The following is a 20,220-nucleotide window of genomic DNA, read 5'->3' as shown; positions in this document are numbered from 1 at the left end:
ATTTTTAAGTTAAGTTAAGCTTTAAGTTATGCTATGACTGTATTTTTCTTCTTGTTTTATTTTACTTGATGGTGACAATGAACTATTTAGCATAAGAAAAATTAACGACATGAGTTATGAGTTGTTGCTCCACTTAGTAAAAAACACTTTCATCCTCATAATCCAGCACTTGTATCTCATCTTTATTCTTCTTTTCTTCTTCTTCTTCCTCCTCCTCTTTGTCTTCTTCAGTCTTATCTTCTACCCTGCTGTCATCTTGGTTCTGGAACTCCTGATAAATTCCCGTCAGAGCTTTTGCAGCCTCCAAGGACACCTTCAGATGTCCCATCACCTCTTGCTCCTCATCCACACTCACAACTGGGGAGGAATAACATTTTACCGTGACGTTCTGCTCAATGTTGGTGGAAAGTTTTAAACGTTTATGCTTTCATTTTACCATTGGTACATAGCAAGAGTTCCTTTCATCATTTAAGACATTTAAAATGAAATGGGATAATAGGAAAAAAGCTAGATAAGATAGATAGAATTAGATAACAGGAAATGGGATATAACATTAGACTTTGGTCACAATGAAATGAGATAGGACCTTTTCTTGGTATTTATTGATTTTATCGTATTTATACTTCGTGTAATGCCATTGTGTAAAGATATTTCAAGCAACAAAACACCCGCGAATGGTACTGAAAATTAAATTTAACTCTATAAAAAGATCAAAAAGTCTACAGTTTTGTCCCACTGATGCTCAGAAAGTTGTATTGTATATGTTTTGTTATTTCTAAAATAAGATTAGACAACCGATACTTTTCTGTTATCTTCTACATTTAAGAAGACTTTGTTTTGGTCTAAACTGTTCTCAATGATCTGTTTGGTGATCCTACGTAATAACCTTCCAGTTAAAATGTACTTAAGCAATTAAAAATGGTCCAATTTGTGGTAAAATAAATGAATATTCATTTTTCGAAAGAAAAAGAAAATTATTTTTTGCAGCAAATTCATTTTCCATGGTTTCAACATAAGATTTCAGATCTACGCTTATTTGATATTTGAAGCAATAGTTTCCTCTATTAAATTTTTGACATCTAAATATATTAAATATGAATCTCTGCCATTTATTTGTTTACAAAAAATGACTTGCAGTTTAAAACAATGATGACGAGGACATGTCATAAAAATTAAATTAAAAATATCTGAAATTGCCTGCTTGGTGGTCAAAATGTTAAACAGCACTATTCAATTTTTACAGTTATTTAAAAAAAATCAGATTGTTAGTGTGTTTATAAAAGTTCATTGCATAAAATGTATATACTGCTAATATTCAGTCAGAATCCCTCAGCGTTTTTTTCTTTTACTATGATTAGCAACTCAACACCTACTGTCTATCTGCTGTTCGATGACATCATTTCCTGTTAGCAACAGTTCCTGTAAGTCCAAGAAAGCGTGTCCGACGTCCACACACTCCTCGCTATCGTCCATGGGCTCACTCACCACACTGAACTTTAGCCTGTCATTTCACAGAAACACAAGTTTGTAGCTTGTCAAAGGAAAGTACATAGTTGGATCCTTTTAAAGTGTTTTCAGAATTATTTAAAGAGACGACGCTACCTTCCCTGGTTGGGGTCCGTGGCCTCCAGCATTGTGTAGAGATACTGTCTAAGTGGAGCTGACTGAGAGCCGTCCACATAAATCACTGAAAGAACCGAATAAAGACATTTTATTTCAATATTCATTGTTAGCTTGAAAACTAATCAGAACTCACCCCGTGTGAAATTATAATGAATCTCCTCCCCCTCCCTGGGCTTCCGGAGGGACATGGGTGTTTCTGTGGTCTCCATGGGAACGCCCAGCAGCCGATACTCCACGTAAACGCGTTGCACCGACTCGTCCAATGCCACACGGGAGGACGGTTCAAATGTGAGGGACAGAATCTCAACTCTTAGTTTGTTTCCCTAAAAAAAGAAAGAAAAAAGTCTTATGGTTTATTGTAGTTTCTCCTTCTGCTCTTTAAAGTCCAAACTCCAGCCATCTTTTAATCTATTTAAAAGCGTCATTATTATGCCGTCTTAACCAAAATCAAAAAACCTGAATTGTTTTGAGGAAGATAGAAATCAGAAATTTGCCTCTGGGTTGTGGGCAGGACTGCTGGCGCAGAGCACCCCCCCCCCCCCCCCCACACACACACACACACACTCCCCCTCCCCGTAGCTGGGTGGAGTAGACCCCGCCCATCATATTTTCTACATCACAAATAGGATCTTTCTTGAATTGCCTTTTTTTTGGTCTGCTCCTGATTCACAAAGATTTGAATAAATACAAATTCCCAGATCATCAGAAAAAATTCCACAAAAACACGATAAAAACAGCGAAAACAGAACTTTTCATGAAAATCCTGTTTTTCTGTGTCTTTTGCTCTTTAAAGACCCACTCCCATAAAAATTTTGTTTTGGTGTTGTTAACATGTTCTGGTGGCCTTTTTCTGATGATGGAGGACAAATAGGAAGAAAATTGAGCTTAAAATTGCATTTCTGAATATTCCTTTGTTCATATCGTGTTAATCAGGAGCAAACAGAAAAAAGAATTTGGTAAAAGCTTGTGCGTAATGTAGAATCTATACTACGGCAAGCCACAAGCTCCCTGCTCCACTTAACTCCTGTGCATCCACTTGTAGATAAATTAGATCCATGTGCGACTTCGTTTTCCTCGTCTGAGCTGGAGTATGATTGGGTAACTCCAATATTGCTCTCCATTTTTGTTGCTCCGCTAATGTAAGGTTGGGTTTGAGAGGGGCTGTAATCTAGCTGGAGAGTGTGGAAACTCAGAGGTGGTTTTCTAACGAACTCCTGCTGCTCTGCAGAAGCTATGTCCTGGAAAAAGGCAGGTTCTTTGATTTTGGCTGAAAACAGCATAATCAGAATTAAAAGATCAAAGGGAACGCTTAGACGATAGATCAAAAGATAATCGGAGTTGGACTTTAAGTTCATTTGGGAAGAGTTCATACCGCTCTTGGTTTCCGTTTTGGTGGAATGACGATCATGTCAGACGAGCTGGACTCTGAGGATTCGCTTTCTCCTGCAGCAGGAGAATGTCAGAACTGTCAGAACCTTCAGCGCTCTGACTTCATGCTTCAGACTCAAAATGAATATTTAGTTAAAAATAATAAACCAAAACGTGTCATTCTACCGCTCTCACTCCTCTCCTCTTCATCTCCGGCTGCTGACACCTGATCCACGGAGAGCAGATTCTGAAAAAATATATATTATTAAGTTCATTATTGGAGCAATTTAGCAATAGGTGGTGCTTAAAGGGGAGAATACCACACAGGAAGGAAGTGAACTGACCTGAGTCCTGGCATCGCTGACTGAACTTCCTCTTGACGCCGTCGCCGATCGTCTCGAAGATGCTCCAACAGAAGATCTGAAACAAACGTCTCTCTTCAGAATTCTTGAAAAAAATTTTAAATTTTAAATGAGATTTTATTTGAACTGAAGATCAATATTTGCATTCATGAGCAATAAATATGATTTAAAAGGCAAAATCGTTATGTTTCTGTGTGACTTCTAGTTTCTCCCTTTTGACTCCCAATAATTCTAAACTCTCAATGTGCTCTTAGGGTTTACTAAAAGAAGGTGAAGCTTAAAGTAACTGTAATGAAAATATATAAATGGTGTTTTCCACATGTTCCTGCAGAATTTTTCTCTCACTGGAGAACATGCATTAAGAAAGTTAAACTCAAAAAAAGCATTGCTGTGTATTTCTTTCGTCAAATTGTTGTGAATCAGGAACAGATAAACAAATGCGGTTTCAAAATGATTGTATTTGTGATGTAGAAAATACGTGGGGTGATGGCCAAATGCTCCCTGTGGGGTTCCTTCGCCCACAACTCAAAGGCAAATTTCTAATAAACTCCTGCCGCTCTGCAGAGACTATGTTCTAAAAAACGACAGTTTTTTTCTTTTGGCTTAAAAAGGCATAACTGTAATGAAAAGACCACTGGGGACACTTTGACAATCAATCAAAAGATCTTCAACCAATCAGCAAACAGCCTGTTCAGTGGGGGGTGTGGCATGGAAACAATATAAAAAAACAAGGGGAACGATGGGGATGATCAAAGACAATTGGTTTAATTTGATGTAAAAAATGATTTAGTTGATTTTAGGCAAGAACTTGATTCAAAGTCTCATCTTCCTGTATATAATATCTGTGAAATGACAAATTTCCGTGTTTACTGGAGCATAACTGCGGCTTACCTGGGTGGAGGCCTGTCGGTGGTGGAGCTCAGCCTGGGCTCTGGCGTCAGATGGGGACTCCTCTGGTAGCGTTCTGGTGACATCTTGTTGGATCTCTTTCTGGATGTTGATGAACGAGCATCCAGGCTTTTTGCAGACGTTACCCTGACCCTGACATCCTGGGAGCTTTTCTGCCTGACCGCCGGTGGCCGGGGCTGTAAGGACGCATAAATATTCAGGCGCACAGACATTTGGTGCTGGTAATCCTTCAATAGAAATCTTACCCGGGCTTCAGTCTCTTTTTGCACAGCTGTTGGTGTCTCATGCTCCTGTTTTTGAGGCTGTAGGTGAAATACAGATGAGCCGTGGTTAAGGTTCAAAGCAGGAAGCAATTGTGAGCATTCTGACTCTTCAAATCACTGCTTGTGGTGTTATATCTAGCAAATGCTAAAACAATCGTACTTTCACTCTAGGTTTAGCTATGGGTTTCTGGGACGCGTCCTCCCTTTGTCTCTCCTTCTTCTCTGTGCTTTCTCTCCTTTGCTCGTCCACTTGCTTCACCGGTTTGTCCTCCAGGCTCTCCATCAAAGGCTGAAAGGGGTACTTCCACTTTACCATGACTCTGACCACGCCTCGAGGTCCGCCCGCTGGATCCCTCAGAACATAATCACCTGACAGGAAAACACAGCATTTGGTTTTCTGTAGTTATTCAAGGGATAAATTGGCCAATCAGATGCCTCAATAAAAGTAGGTGGTCTTATGTAAAACATTGACATTTTGTGTAGCCCGCTTTGGTAAGGGTGTGGCCTTCCAACAAAGCTCAATACTGATTGGCGAAAATGGTTTCCACAGAAACGATGACTCAGAGCAGTCACCACTTACTGACTACGTCTGCCTCCAACATGGCGACGTCCGTATCGTGAAAGAATGGCGACTGAATGGACTTCACTTTGTTGGAGACAGAAGTAAACCATTTTCAACGGGCGACATCACACTCCTCTGCTCGCTCCAGCTCTCAACTACAGTCAACAGTCCATCCTCTTCCTCGTCGCACCTCTGATCTCTCTGCCTGAAGCCAAGGCTCGCAGGGGGACGGGGGTTTTGGCCAGGTAGGCTGGCGGGATCTGGTCATCGCTGTCATCGAACACATAAACCCAAAGACTGCTGGATCTGAAAGAGTGCAGCCATGAGATATTACAGTGTCATCTGTAAAAAAACACTTTACTTGAAGTTTTGAACAGCTGTACGACCTGAGGTACTGCAACACGTCGTTGGTAACTGCCAGAGGGTAGCTGGTGACGTCATTGAGCACCGGATCAGCCGAGCACTGGACTGTTTGGGAGACGTGAGGCGGCAGGTCGTAGAGTCTGTACGTCAGGTAGGCGTCAGGAAGTAGACCCGGCCAACGAGCGCTGAGGCCCACACAGCGCTCCAGCATCACCACCAGTTCATTTGGGATCCCTCCGCCATGGTCATGCAGCTCCTGTCACGGTTTAGAAGCATTGCTTTATGCAGTTGTACATAAAAAATGAAATCAAATGCAATGGCTACATATTCGATTTTGGAGTTCCATATTACTATTCATTTGTTAACAAAACAATAAAAACTAATTAAGAGTTTTGTTGGTATTTTTGATGATTTCAACAAAACAATAAATCAATGTTTTGGCCTAATTTTATTTCCAAATATTTATATTATATTATTCATATTTAAATAATATTATATTTATATAACATTGATTTATATTTTGGCATTATTTCAGTGAAAATCAGCTGCTGTTCTTTGTTTCTTGAAGCAAAAAAAAATTCTGATGAACTACTGCCACTCTGCAGAATCTATGTCCTAGATTATTTTGGTATTAAATAATTAAAAATCTTTTACAATAGATCAAAACATGATCGGAGTGGAAAGTTTGCCATCTTTTTAACTTTGTTCAGAGCTCCTGAGGATTTTTATGGTTCCTGAGAATCCACATAATTAAATAAAAAAAAAAGAGATGAAAATTCTACCACTTATACCACGGCTGCCCAAGCACGGTCCTAAGGCTCTACCTTCCTGCTCGTTTTCCAGTTTTCCCTGCTCTACTTTTAGCTATTACCTGGATCAGGTGTGTTCAAGCTAATCAGAACGAGGACACACCTGAGTCAGCTTATCAGCAGAAAGCAGGAAAGACCAGGATTGCGTCCTAAATCACTCACTACATGTGGCCCTGCGACAGACTGTCCAGGGTGTCCCCTGCCTTTGCCCACGAGAACCTGGGATAGGATCCGGCAGCCCCGTGACCCCGAAAGGGACAAAACGTTTAGAAGATGAATGAACGAATCACTCACTACACAATATAAAAGTTAGTCTGAATCTGAAATCCACTGTCCTGGAAATTTTCCAGTAGTCTCGACAAAAAGTTAGCGTGCATCAAAGCTCACTAAACGGGCAAATATAGACCATTATGCACTGCATTTGAATGATTGATTCTAAAAAGATTACTTAAATCTAGTTTTTTTTCAAATAAGTGAGGTTTTCATCCTCAGAACACAGTGGATTCATAAACAGTCTTTGTAAAACTGTTCATGCGTATTAGGTTTTTACATTAACCAATGTGTGACATGGCATTAAAAAAAAAGGAAAACAGTGAGCATGTGTCCAAATTGCATCAAAATCTGAGGAACTGAGAAAGTTCCACAATGTATAGTCTTTGAGTAGTGAGCCCATGATAGCAGATTGCTTGATTTAGCAGTTTTTCCTTACTGCGAAGGATGTCCCGTTTAGCTTAGTTTGTTAGTTCTATTTAGTATTTTCCTATTGAATTCTGTGTATTCATGATCCTTTTGATTTTATGTTTTACTTTTTCAATTACCGACACGAAGCTCATCGAGACGACTGTTGTTGTGAATTTGGGTTATACAAATAAAATTGAACTGAATTGAATTGAACTGAATTGCACACCGTAAAAGTCAGGGCTGAGCAAATACTTTGTTTTGTTTTCTTTGTTGTACCTCCTGACTGTCGTCCTGCCATCCTAACGACACCTGTCCAGGTCTCCTCTGTGTTCCTGGTCTTCTCTCAGCTCCGCCCTCTTTCACAAAGCCGACGGGCTCTGCAGGAGGAAAGAGGCGCACCCAGAAATCCACGACACCAACCATTTCACCCCCACCTCCTAAGATAACACACACACATAAACTGATGGATGTTTCATTACTTGTAGTTCATTTGGTGAACACCTTCACCCACCTGTGACACTGAACCGCCCGCTGATTTTTTCTCCTCTCCTTTCCATGGCACCAGTGAGTGACATGTTTCCTCTTCCAAAAGTGGCAAACGTGACCCCTGCCAACGCCTGATGGAGCTCCACTTGGACCCTCGACCCTTGACCCTCCAGTCTCCCCAGGTCTCGTGCCGTCAGACCGTAGCGGGTTGTGAAGCCATAGTTGGGTTGGCTCCCCGACACCAGCGGGGTGGAGTTCATCTCAAAGTCCAACAGGCAAAAGGTGCAGAAGGTCACGATGTCTTCGCTCTTCTCTGCTCCTGGATGGGCTTTGCTCATGACACGGAGACCTGCTGGAGTGAAAGCGGCCGCCTGGAAGAACATTAAACCCGCTGGTCAACCAGAGTTCAGGGAAAACTACTCTGGCTTTTTTGGGCGTGTGTTTGGATGCTGGGGTTTGACCTTAAGGTGGATCTCCAAGAGTGATTCTCCAGCCTTTAACTGGGAGAAATACAAGTCATCCTCGATGGGCTGTACCACCTCCTGATCCCCAGCTGGCCAGGTGTACTGGATGGGTATGGTTCTTTTGTAGTTCCTGGGGCTGTAAGCCAGTTCTTTCAGCTGGGCTTCAGACACAGAGAGATCCAAGTCTTAAGGGGAAGTTTACCTTTATTACTATTCACTGTCAAGCACAGCAGTGGGGGTAGTATGATTGGGGCTGGTTTTTGTTGCTGTCTCACCTTGTAAAGTGTTGATCTGCGCAGCTCTTTTTGATAGAAGTTTTTCTTTCTCTTCCGTCCTCCTCCGGCTCTCCTCACGTTCTTGTTGCAGCCTCTGGTTGATGGTTTTCAACTCTTCCTTGGGATAGAAATGACAACTGAGGCTTTGTGGAATTGTTTTTCTTCACCGTGAGTCTGTCACATTTTGTGTGTGCATACCTGCAGGTCTTTAGCGATTTGGTGCTCCAGCAGCAACAGGTTTCGGGTTTTTTGAAGCTCAAGCACAGTCTCTGCATGCTGTGCCTGAACATTTGCAAAGTCTCTGCCGGGATCTTCCAGCTTCCCATCAGGCGTGAGGAAGTTCAGGCCTACCCTGCTCTCCTGTTGCATCCTGAAGGCCTGCAGTTTAAGGAGAAAAAGGAAAATGAAAACTAAACAGTTTGGCTTTTTTTTATGTTTTATTTCAGTGAAAGAGATGCAGCTGAACAAACCTTGATCTGCAGAAGGGTTTCACTGAGATCCTCAGCGCTCATGTCAAACTCCTGGAAAAGATGTTGTCGTTTTTGTTTTTAACAAAGGAAAAACAAACATTAACTGTGTTCAAATTACTTTAGCAGAGTCATTTTTGACACATCAACTATTTATTTGACGGTAAGCCACTGTTGTAGAGCTGTGGCTACAACAGTGGCTTACCGTCACCAAGTATAAATGAGGATGATGCACACTGTAAGCGCTTTGAGCGTCTGGAAAAGCGCAGAGAAATCCAATGCGTTGTTATTATTATGATTATTATTTCAGCTGAGGTGCAGGGGCGGAGCTACAGGGGAGTCAGTCCCCCCCCATTTTTTTAATTAAAATTTTTATTATTGCCAAACATAAAAAAACCATAAAAACCAGTTTTTCAAGCATTAATAACAGCACTTCAGCTGAAAGAACTGCTGTTTTCATATATTTTCATGTTATCTAAAATAACAATAATAAAATTGGTTAAAATATTTATTTCTGAACCCTTCATTCGTAATGGCCGTCCACTCTGCTGTTCTCACTCTCCCTTCCAAAATCTTCAGGTGTCAAATTCTTTTTATTTGACCTATTTGTCCCTTCTCTCTGAATCAGGGATGTGACATAAGTGGGGGCTTGTCCGGGATCTGGGATCTGCTGATAGTTCAGATCAGAGCCATAAGAGGGGAGCTACACAGAAAACTGGCATCAAGAGCTGTTTACAGAGAGTTTCCGTTTGCGCTGAATGATGAAGAACTCACTGATGGATGCCAGCTCAGCAAACCAGAAGAACTGATAGAAATCTTCTTTGACATAAACACCATTCAGCATTTTCATTTTTCTTACTTTAGTGACTGAGTCCAGTCTGTCCTGCAGAACAGAGACTTGCTCTTTGTAATGAACGACCTCCCGCTCCAGATCCTCCTGCCTCCTCCTCATCAGCGCAGACATCTCTGGATGAAAAAGGTCTTTGCTGTTAATTTTACATTAAGGAATTTCTTTGAAAGTGACTGTTTTATGTTTATAAAACTGTTTTTTTTTAACCAAAGACCTTCTTCTTCCTCCCTCTGCTCCTCCAACATCTCCTTCTTCTCTTTCAGTTTCCTCAGCTCCTCCTCCAGCCTCCTTCTCTCTCCTCTCTCCGCCTGTAACAGTTCCTCCAGTCTTTGAAGCTCATCTCTGTCAATGTTTTCTCCAACGTTCTCCCTCTTCTGCTCCACATGCCTCTGCTGTCCAACCTGGTCTTCGTGCTTGATTTGGGGAGACAAAGTACTGACAAAGAATTTTTTTTTAAACAACAATTTATAATAATTTACCAGGATTTATGTGTTTTTTTCATTACCTCTTTATCAGAGAGTCATAGTTTTCTTTTATCAGATCCCTTTCTCCTTCCAGATCTGTGATCCTTTCCTGGAGCTGAAAAGGGGAAAATCGTCTCTGTAACTCATTTTGTAAAGGATCTCATTCTTCCCGAGTCCCTGTTCATTATTGTGGAGTCTCGGGCAGATTTCTTACCTTGTCCTGGTTCTGCACAGACAGAGATGTGGATGTCAGCTGACCCTCCAGATCCAGGGATCTTTGCCTTTCCTGCTTCAGCTGTCCGTTCAAATCCTCCACTTTCTCCAGCAGAGAGACCTGGCATTCCTTCATGGATCTCTGACTCTGGAGGAGACACAGTCATCTCCGATGACTGACACAACTCAGAAAACGTTCACGGGACTCGATGCGCAGAGACCATTACCTCCTCCAGCTGATTCTCAAATGCCTAAATGCAAGAAGAAAGACAGAAAAGAAAACCAAAAAGTTATGGAAAACAGTCTAATTTGGCAGGTTCTGTGGTGAAATGAAGGACGCCCCACCTGCTGCAGGGAGGTGAACTTCTCCTCCATGACTCTGAGGGCCACACTCTTTTCTGAGAGCTGCTTTTGTAGCCGGATTAGATCCACATTCTCCCTGATGGTGATCCTATCCATTCAAATGATAGATTCAAAAGACGCACACACCTTCATGACACATGAAACATGCATTGAACGTGTCACCACCTGTGCCTGTCAGCCTGCTGCTTCCTCAGCTCCCTCATGGTTCCCTCCATCTCCTTCTCACGGTCCCTCAGAGAATCTCGGAGCGCCTGAGCGGTCATCTCCAGCTCCGCCGCCCTCACCTGCTCCGCCATGCTGGTCCTACTGGAGGGGGGGGGGGGGGGGGGGGGGGCAGAGATCAGGGGAGGAGGACCACCGAGTTTGGGGTGCTGGATCATCATCATTCACTCACAGTCTCTCCACCTCTGTCCTGGTGTCCTCCAGCGTGAGGCCGTATCGAGGTGGAGCAGTCTGGGCCGCCCTCCGGACTCCGCCCTCCCCGTCTAGATTTTTACCTAATATGAAAGGAATTCATGCACAGCTGCATCTCTGTGTTTCTATCAGCTCTCATAACTCACATCTGCTGAACTTGTAGGGGCGGTGAGCCCCCATGTCCATGATGTGCTGCTTGGCCAGGCTCAGTTTGTTCTGCAGAACTCCCTTCTGGCTCTCCAGCATTACCACCCGGGCCTCCAGCTCCTGTATGGTGTCCTCCATGTCCCTGTCTTTCCCACCACCAGAACCAGGGCTGGCCTGACGGAGACGCGTGAGTCTGGTGGACATCCTGGAGCAGCGGAGCAGAGGCTTTGGTTTGTCAGCATGTCTTCAGCTTTCCTGCTGTTGCTCAGCGTGCATCACCTCCTCAGTCTCTGCTCCTGTGTGCGCGTGTGCTGCTTGAGCACGCTGTTCTCCTCCTGCAGGCGCAGACACAAGTCCTCCAGGTGCTCCCTGGGAAATCGAAACAGCCGCTGTGGGTCTGCTGAAAAAAAACAGAATGATCCAAATCAAGACCCTCTGAGAGGTTTTGACCTCGGTGAAACCAACTGCATTGAAGAGAGAAGCTTTTTATTTTACTTTTCATCTTCATGATGTGCTGCTTCTTCCATGACTTGACTTCCCTCATGGAGTCTGGTGGAAACAGGAATACAGAGCAGCTCACAAATCTGTTTGATACCTTCTTGTTTTAGAACATGAAGCTTCCTAAAACCTTTAATGTAAATAATTAAAGCATGTGAGGTCAAACATGACCAGAATATGGATGAAATCAGAATAAACAGTTGGCATTTTTGGCTTTAAAAGAAAGAACTTCAAGACCCATTCCATTAAAAATGATGGTCTTGTGGCATTTTATTTGATGATATATAAAAAAATTAAGCTCAAAAGCACATTTCTAAGTCTTGCTGTGAATCAGGAGCAGACGAAAAAAACGCGGTTTAAAAAAGAGGTTGGTGGTGATGGAGAAAATTCACTGGCCGGGCAACAAGCTTCATCCTTGGAGCTCTCAGCTGTAGGGAGGGGAAGGGGGGCGGGGTTGCTCCACAGCAACAGTCCCCCCCACAAATCAGACACGACTTTCTAATGAACTAAGCTGCTTTGCAGAAGCTATGGCCTAGGAAATGACATGTTTTTTTTTTTTTTGGCAAAAAGACTTTAAAAAGATAGAAGTATGATCGGAGTGAGACTTTAATGAACAAAAATGGTTCTCACATTCTCCTCATTTTTCAGACCATCAGGGCAACTTTCCAAAAAAACCCTTCTTCTAAATTCTTCCGTTCAATGTTTTGTAAGAAAAACATACCAAACTAATCCAAATTACATCCAAAGCACCATTAAAATTAAACTAATGCATCGTTAGATTAGTAATTTCAAGTGCTAGCATTCTGGGAAGACTGGCTTTCAGTAAAAATTCAACGTAGTAATTTGTAATTGGTTCAAACCATAGTTTCCCAATTAATAATTAAATGATTAATTAGTGTATGTCTAATAATTGTATCTCTAGTCTTGTTTTTAATGTTGCTCACGTTGCCATGGTTACCAATAATGAGCTCGATGACGTGAGTCAGTTCAGAAATGAAATAGGTTCATGTTAAAAAATGCAGACAAACCTGTTTGAGCTGCCATCAGCCCCCCCCTCATCAGCCCCATGTCTCTCACTGGGAGGTCTCCCGCCGTCTCGTCCACCACTGGCGACATCACGCCTCCTTGCTACGGCCAATCACAGACTGCCAGTCGTAAACTTGAGTGGAAAAAAAACTTTGGTCATCTGAAACATTTTTCATATCTACCTTTTTCCTGCCGGCGACAAGGTGGGACTAAATAGACTCAGTGCAAAGCAGCGGTGGGAACTAAAGGCCGATTTTACTCAGTTCCATTTATTTAACGAACTAATATGAATGATTAGTTTTACAAAACTTTAATAACATAAAACCATCTATCTATTTCTTTATTTGCTTTTCTCGTTTGCACTGGTCATATTCTCAGTTTTGCTGGAAACAATATTGTAATATTATGACAATGCTAGAAAAGCAGCAGTGAGGGGAAACCTGTTCACTGTCAATGATAAAGGAAAACAAGTAATGTAGTGTTAGACATCCTAAATCCTCATGGCCCAATGTGCTTAAATATCTAACATTGCACATACCAGAATTTTCCTTTTTAAATATGATTCCCTTAAGTCAAGACTTTTGACAAAATAATATCTAATTGTTACTCAGTTCTTAAAGTATCCTCCACCAGTTTGTTTTTCTTTAATCTTAAGTATTTATGACCCCTTTTTATTTCTACTTAAGTAATATTATTTTGAGAAACATCCATCCATCCATCCATCCACCCTGTTGGGTGAAGACGAGGTAAACCTGCCAGTCAATCAAAGGGTGACACACTCACCCCTAGGGGCAAATCCAATCCAATACAATTCCTTCAACAAAGAAATCAAACTCACCTTTAGTCTGAACTCCATCCAAATGAGGTATTTCTATAGTAAAGATGTGTTAAAACTACAGGATCCCTCTGAAAGTTTACAAGTGATTTCCTGCATTTACAACACGACTTACATCCTCTTTTCTTCACTTAAGCGACACATTTGACAACAGAAATTACATCCTGGCCATCAAAATGTGAAAGATCTATCTGTATCTGTCCATAAAGTTAAAACTATAACCTATAGGAGTGCGGTAAATGAGTGTATTTCTCAAGAATAAATGCTGAAGTCCGTCTCTCACTCCATCTGCCCCGGACCTAATCCTATTACCACGATAATCTGATTAGCAGATCCACTGTGGGCTGCAGTGAGTTTTGTGGGCGGGCTCAGTTACCAGAGAAACAAAAAGGTTTTAAATGTGTGTACGTTTTTTCTTAGAGCACTCAGCTAAAAGAGTTTAGAGGGGATGGACTCCCGATTCATCCAGGGTGTACCCCGCCCTTTGCCCAACAATGACTGAGATAGGCTCCAGCAACATTGGGACCCCAGAAGGGATTGACCGAGTTCAGAAAATGGGTGGATGGATGTATAATATTGAATGCAAGAAATGAAAAGTCAAAACAACTTCAGATATAACGTTGGTGGAGTGGCTGTGGTGCACAGACCGGTCAATCTCTGATCGCAGGTTTGAAGTGTCCCTTGGGCGAGACACTGAACCCCACTTTGTTCCTGGTGGTTATAGGTTGACGCCAGTGTTTGGCGTTAGTGTGTGTATGAATGTGTGTGTTCATGGGACTGTGACAGGTGGTTTGGCAGATTTTTTTTGCACCCAATGCCCTTTTTGGCACAAACTTGTATTTTATCCAGGCTGGGGACCAGCACAGGGAGACCCAGACTTGTCCCCACACATGGCTACTTAGTAAGGCAGTAGTTTGCTTTAAGGCCTAAAGAGCTGTACAGTTTGTTTGCTGTGGCGACCCCTGACGGGATACGCTAAGAGGTGAACAACAACGACCATTTCCCATTATTGTTGTATTCGTTTTTAATAACAAAGTGCAGTTCGACAGTTTCACTGTAACATGTGCTTTAAAAACAAAGGCTGGGTTAGTCTGAATAAATAATAAACCACACATTAAACACTTACATCTAGATATGATTTACATGTTTTAGCCCTTTGGCTTCTATAATATGATCATATGGTAATATCCTCCAAATCCCTGCTGCTGTAGACCACACTGGCAGGGCGGATGATGAGCGGTGACTTATTGGTGCCGTTGTAACTCATTTCTGGGTTAAAAAAGGGATACATGGCCTGGGTGAACGGGGTCTCTGCAAACGAGTAGATGTGTGTTTTGGTATCGGCGTTGTAAAAAGACACCGTCCCGCCCTCGTAATCCAGAAACACGCCAACGACCTGCAGCCGCTTGGAGAGGCTCAGCAGCTCCGCCTGGCTGGCACAGGCCCGGTACTCCCAGCCGTTTCTCAAACAAACGGCCCAGAATCCGTCCTGCGGGCTCAGCGTCACAACACCCTTCCTGCTGACGGACTCTTGAGCTACGCCCAAATCCCACGCCGTCTTATCTCCCACCTCTACTTCCCAGTAGTGCCGGCCGGTTGTGAAACCCTGTAAAAGAAGACGATTTTATGCTACAACAGGAATCACACTTAACACAAATGCTGACGTGGTTACCCTGAGGGCGAGGGCGCAGGGGGCGGTATCAAAACGCTCGGACGCATCAGGCAGGTCCTGTTCCATCTCTCCGTCCTGCACTCGCCTTCCATCATGGGACACCGCCAGCCAAGGGTTGGCTGTTTTGGGGTCCAGGTAGACATCAACTTGCAGACAAAAGTTCAATGTTTATAGAGCTTTATCCCATTTTAGAGCACTCCAAGCTTTTAAGTTGTTTTAACTAAGATCATAGGCTCATTTTGTTCTAAAATGAGTTATATCCACTTATTACTTTAGTTTTTGTGCCTATAATCAAAATGATCTACAATTACGTTCATAAAAGCTAAAAAAAATACAAACCATTTGCTTAGATCTAGCAAATAGAAAATCAGCTTTATAACATTCAATTTTGAGTAATTTTAACGTTTATATATTTTTAATACTTGCTTCTAAATGTTTGTTTCTTATTTTAAAGTTTATTTTTATATAAAAATGACTTATTAAATGGACAGAAAATTTTAAGTAAATTTTTTCTTAAGGTTAGTGTTCTTTTCCTATTTCCAAGCTACAAATATATTATGTTATGTTATGTTATATTATATTATATTACTGTACATAATATTAGATTATATTAACTGTTATCTTTGAATTTTATCCTTATTGGGTGACATTAAGAAAAAGATACCTTGTTAATAACATGAACAAACTCTCATTTACTACAAAATAAGCTCTGTTTCACTTACCACGCCCACATTTGGTTTCTAACTGACCCTTAGCATCAGAAGTCACTTAAACGGTGGGCGTGGAAGATGTTACTCAGAGGAAGAGCAGTCATTTGCTGATAGTCATGGCTTTGGTTCAGTGTGTCTCAAACTTTATTTCATTGGCACCTGATGTCACCCATTTTCTATGGGTGACGTCACACACTCAGTCCAGTTCTCATGTAAAGTCAATTGATTTTGCATAAAGCTATTCGCTGATATAGTTTCATCATTAGAACAGGAAAAATCATGATTGGAATGTACCTGCATACTTCTGGATCCTCTCGTGGTCTGCAAATCACAAAGACGTCTGATCAGACCATCATGCATTTCATCTGCTTTGCTGTTTGCTTTGAGGTGGATCCAGGAACTGACCTTGCATCGACAGTTTTTCCATTTCCTCTTGGAGCTGCTGCTGGACGGTGGCCAGCGCCCTCCTCACAGCTCCCAAACATGTGTCCGAGTGGACCAGGAGGTCAGAGCAGGGCTTGACAGAAGGAGGGGAACTCAAAGCTGGAAACCTCTGATGAAACAAACAAACCAACTTTCAGGGGCGTGGCCTCATATTTTCCCACCTTTTCAAGTATTGACAGAGCTTCTTGAAGTGTTTACGAAACGTCAATACCTTGCCTTGGTGAATTTAAAAACTCTTATGGGAGGAGTTAGCCTCTCCTGCTGTTTTACTTAGGCATGTGCCTCTTTATTAAGTAGAAGCGCAGCTTTGACACACCTTTACACATTATCAAGCAAATTCAACATGAAAACAAGTAAAAAAGATAAAAAGACTGAACCTGGTTCTTTAATATGGGTTTACGATGCCCCAGCATTTTTCAAAACCAAACTTCTAATGACACATTTTCATTTTTGAGGTTTTTAAGAATATGAGTCACTTCAAAAACACAATAACTTAAACACTTTTCTAGAACTTCTGCTTTAAAGTAATTGAAAAGGCTTCATAGACGTTGCCAATTTATTTGTTAAGCAGATAAAAGTAGTTTTAAAATATCCAAGCTGCCAAATATGCCAATCTTTCCAACAATATTTTGCATTTTTTTGGAAATTGTCATCAAAAAAAGAAAATATCGACACTTAAAGCTCTATTTTTCGCGATACTCATGATGGTTTCTTAAGCTGTCACCTGCAGGATGTGGATGTGGTCCTCTGACTGCAAAATGAGCTGCATCTCCTGTCTTTTCTTCTGCAGCTGGTGGATCTCCTCCTCCAGCTCTGTGATAAACCTCTGCGCCCTCTCCTCTGCCTGCGCCTGCCTCCTCTCCATCACCTCCTCCAGCTCAGCTCGACTCCTCTCGACAGCACGAAGCAGAGCGGCAAAAACCGCTGAGCTCTCCTCTATGTCTCTGTTTGTGTTTTCCTGTCATTTAGAGGAAAAGTCCGGTGTTTTAGCAAATGCCAACAATTGAGTTAAATAGCTCAAAAACATAGAAAAATGCTTCAGGGTAATCTCAGCGTAGCTGATCTTGGAGGCATAACCAGCTCACTTTGCTTTGTTCAATGTTGCGTTTGATCTCCTGGACTTGTTGGACTCTCCTCTGGATCATCTGCTGCACATCAGCCTCAATCCTTGTAATGTGAGCCTTAAAGCAGAAATAAAACAAAAAGGCATCATTAGCTTTAGTGCTAAGTTGCATAAAACCTTCACCATTATGGGATCTTACCTTCTTCTCACTGCTCTCTTGCTCCAAAGGCACAGTGTCATGACCTTTGTGGTCAGTTTCATTGCAGAGCACACAAACACACCTCTGGTCATTTCTGCAGAACAGCTCCAAAAGCCTCTGGTGTCGTTTGCACACTCTGTTCTGCAGCATCGCCACGGGATCAGTCAGTTTGTGCTTCTTTAAGCTGGTGACCTTCAGGTGAGGCTGTAGGTGGCGCTCACAGTATGAAGTCAAGCACACCAGACAAGACTTCAACGCCTTGGCCTGCTGTGTTACACACACGTCACACGGTGTGGTTTTCGCCGTCAGCGGGGTCACGCCGCTCTGCCTTCTGGATCGGATTTGCTCCGACATTTCTTTGGCAAAAGAGTTTTCGCAAAACTCAGGGCGGCCGTGGAACGCCGTTTGACATTTGGGACAGCTAATGACGGCGCTGTCATCCCAGTGGGATGTGATGCAGGTAAGGCAGAAGCTGTGGCCACAGGGGATGGAGACAGGCTCAGAGAAAACATCCTGACAGATGCAGCACTGGAACTGAACCTCTGACAGAAGGCCGCCGGGGGCAGACATGACCTCTGTGGCAGGAACAGAAAATGTTCAATTGTTGTCTAATGCCCGGTTCAAACTTCATAGTCATCGTCCATTGGATCAATCGCCCTAAACACCAAAAAACTATACTTACAAAACAGTTACATTTGAAATGATTTGCCAGCTGCTTTACATCTTAATCCAGTTTAGCTGAACTTATAGCTGCATTAAAAAGTAAACATGAAGTGAAAATGAAATACTCTCTTATCCCTCTTGTATTTACAATGGAAATAATGACAATATCTGCTACACCATCACGTCTTCTAATCGCTTGACATAGGTATATCGTATATCTTCAAATATCCCAAATTTATGGTGTTTATTAGAGATAGGCGTCTATTGGACTCCGACGTTTATTCCATCAAAGACAGAATGGTGATGGCTAATGGGTTTATTTTGTGTGTCACAACATGTAGACAACAACACCAGATGAACATTTCAGGATTTATTGAAGTGATGACAAAATTGTACCTATTATCTTATGATAAGCGAATGTTTCTTTCCTCTTCAAAGCATCAAAGCATTCGTACCAAAAATTCTTGCCGGTTGTCATGCAGATCACTTTCCCTGGAGACATGCGGCCATTACTCAATAATCCACGTTAAAACCACTTTTTTCTAATTTGTTGCTCTTGTCATCTCCACCAGGAAATGTTTGCTTGTTGCTCCTTTTTCTGCAACCGTCTTCTCAATATCACCCATCTGCTTGCACCATTGTTGGATCCGTTTAGAATCTATCCTTAAATGTCGTGCACATTCCTCACCAGAATTTTCTTTGGCTTATGCCACCACACGAAGTTTAAAGCGAATGAACGTTTCTTGACCAAACCTGATTGCTACACTGGTTGAGATCGGCGTCAATCAGAGACCGGCCACTATCGGAAGATACAAGGCAGGTTAAATGGCGAGATATGCAAGCAGTTGTACTTCAAATTCCAATTGCAGATGATGTCATCATCTTGTGTACCATTTTGCAGCGATTCCTTTCCGATGGCCTGGCGACCAATGTGACCCAAGCGATATGAAGTATAAACCGGGCCTTAAACCTTCACAGGGAAAAGTACTCACAGGAGCTTCTGGTATCCTCACATAATAAATTACAGCTTTTCCTGCTTACTGGCCAAAGTCCAACTCACGTGACCCAGCCTCTCTTTGTAAATAGAAACTCAAAGGTGTCCCTCAAACCAGTTAACTCCCCGCACAACTCCACCTGTGAGAACCAACCGCTGGCTTCAGAGGTCAGTGCACTCAGATTGGCTTTAGTCTCCGTGCAATAAAATACAAAGCAAACACTGTACAAACTAAATCCTGAAACATACCCAGCTCTCGTTCAGTCTCAGGTCTGCTTTTTATCCCGAATGTGAAAGACGACCTCCAAGGAAGAGAAGGCTGGCATTGTGTTTGGGAATCCAAAGTCCTCCCCATTTAGCTGTTACCACTCCCTCAGGGACTGCGGAGTGGGAGGAGGGAAATCTGGATCAGGTGTGAAACTGGATCGCTTTGAAAGAAGTACTCTCAAACACTGTTTTCAAATATTCTATTACTGCAACTCAACAACGTATTCATCAAAGCGGAAAAACACCTTTATGGATAAATGGCATGAAAGTTTTTACCCTCTGAAAAGAGGAATTTAGCAGATTAAAAAACACGTTTAGTCTCAACTGTGATAAAGTCTTGTTTTATTTTTAATCTCCAGATGACCTGCCTTCTATGTTTCCAACAGTCTTCACTGACATCTCTCAATCTCATCACAAAGTTATCTAAAAAAGGCACGATGGAAAGGTAAACTGAGGACATCCACACAAAGCTATTGTTTCAAGAACGATAGACCCTCAAGGAGAGTGCAAGACATACCTCTGCCCTCCCCTTGAGGTGTAGCCGCTCCTCTCTACGACAAAAATGGCGAGCAATATTGATGCTATCCAGCTGTAGAGTTTTGAACCAGATGCCAGCTTGGATGTACATGGATGTAGTCATCTCATGTGGATGCATCAGAATGGAGTGGAGCAGGGAGCTTGTGGCAGGTTAAATGGAAAAAAATGCAAATTTTAATATATGTCCTCCATCAGAAAAATGCTACAAGAACGTGATAAAAACATCCAA

The 20,220-nt window shown here is 42.2% G+C and overlaps 2 protein-coding genes across 7 annotated transcripts; both read right to left on the bottom strand.

The window, feature by feature from the left end:
* Window positions 1–13: 13 nt before the first annotated feature.
* Window positions 14–13,504, bottom strand: rpgrip1 (RPGR interacting protein 1). Its single transcript, XM_020711672.3, has 31 exons — window positions 13,446–13,504; window positions 12,610–12,740; window positions 11,579–11,632; window positions 11,363–11,483; window positions 11,083–11,288; window positions 10,917–11,019; window positions 10,688–10,825; window positions 10,505–10,610; window positions 10,387–10,410; window positions 10,161–10,307; window positions 9,988–10,061; window positions 9,697–9,917; window positions 9,492–9,598; window positions 8,636–8,686; window positions 8,364–8,543; window positions 8,166–8,283; window positions 7,888–8,051; window positions 7,452–7,797; window positions 7,217–7,377; window positions 5,474–5,706; window positions 5,278–5,393; window positions 4,686–4,894; window positions 4,508–4,564; window positions 4,245–4,438; window positions 3,336–3,411; window positions 3,178–3,238; window positions 2,996–3,066; window positions 1,757–1,946; window positions 1,603–1,687; window positions 1,374–1,501; window positions 14–357 (listed from the first exon to the last, which is right to left on the bottom strand). Exons 2-31 carry the CDS (start codon window positions 12,695–12,697, stop codon window positions 134–136), a joined length of 4,053 nt encoding a protein of 1,350 aa, XP_020567331.2. The 5' UTR covers window positions 12,698–12,740; window positions 13,446–13,504; the 3' UTR covers window positions 14–133.
* A 944-nt stretch (window positions 13,505–14,448) lies between these two features.
* Window positions 14,449–19,595, bottom strand: LOC101163112 (E3 ubiquitin-protein ligase TRIM39). 6 transcript variants are annotated; one of them, XM_078936263.1, is made up of 10 exons: window positions 19,085–19,553; window positions 18,947–18,992; window positions 18,590–18,685; window positions 17,531–18,105; window positions 17,354–17,449; window positions 16,993–17,226; window positions 16,230–16,377; window positions 16,119–16,145; window positions 15,115–15,260; window positions 14,449–15,048 (listed from the first exon to the last, which is right to left on the bottom strand). In XM_078936263.1, exons 3-10 carry the CDS (start codon window positions 18,669–18,671, stop codon window positions 14,617–14,619), a joined length of 1,740 nt encoding a protein of 579 aa, XP_078792389.1. In that variant the 5' UTR covers window positions 18,672–18,685; window positions 18,947–18,992; window positions 19,085–19,553; the 3' UTR covers window positions 14,449–14,616. The 6 variants fall into 6 exon arrangements, with proteins under 6 accessions (XP_078792389.1, XP_078792388.1, XP_078792387.1 ...); XM_078936262.1 differs by having other exon boundaries at window positions 18,590–19,327; window positions 19,437–19,568; XM_078936261.1 differs by having other exon boundaries at window positions 18,590–18,992.
* Between the last annotated feature and the right edge of the window lie 625 nt (window positions 19,596–20,220).

The sequence above is a fragment of the Oryzias latipes genome, chromosome 18, assembly GCF_053564925.1.
Source record: "Oryzias latipes strain Hd-rR chromosome 18, Olatipes_Hd-rR_3.1".
Lineage (NCBI taxonomy): Eukaryota > Metazoa > Chordata > Actinopteri > Beloniformes > Adrianichthyidae > Oryzias > Oryzias latipes.
Note: the sequence above shows the minus strand (reverse complement) of the source record. Positions and strands in the feature narration are given on the sequence as shown.

Excerpts from the sequence above, each read along its gene's own strand:
- rpgrip1 (XM_020711672.3), bottom strand. The coding sequence starts at position 12,697 with ATGTCGCCAGTGGTGGACGAGACGGCGGGAGACCTCCCAGTGAGAGAC. Across the intron at positions 11,484-11,578 it reads GCACATCATGAAGATGAAAA|CAGACCCACAGCGGCTGTTT; the intron begins GTAAAATAAAAA and ends GTTTTTTTTCAG. Across the intron at positions 3,067-3,177 it reads AGAGGAGAGGAGTGAGAGCG|GAGAAAGCGAATCCTCAGAG; the intron begins GTAGAATGACAC and ends CTCCTGCTGCAG.
- LOC101163112 (XM_020711613.3), bottom strand. The coding sequence starts at position 19,542 with ATGGGGAGGACTTTGGATTCCCAAACACAATGCCAGCCTTCTCTTCCT. Across the intron at positions 17,227-17,353 it reads GCAACATTGAACAAAGCAAA|GAAAACACAAACAGAGACAT; the intron begins GTGAGCTGGTTA and ends TCTAAATGACAG. Across the intron at positions 15,049-15,114 it reads CCTGCGCCCTCGCCCTCAGG|GGTTTCACAACCGGCCGGCA; the intron begins GTAACCACGTCA and ends CTTCTTTTACAG.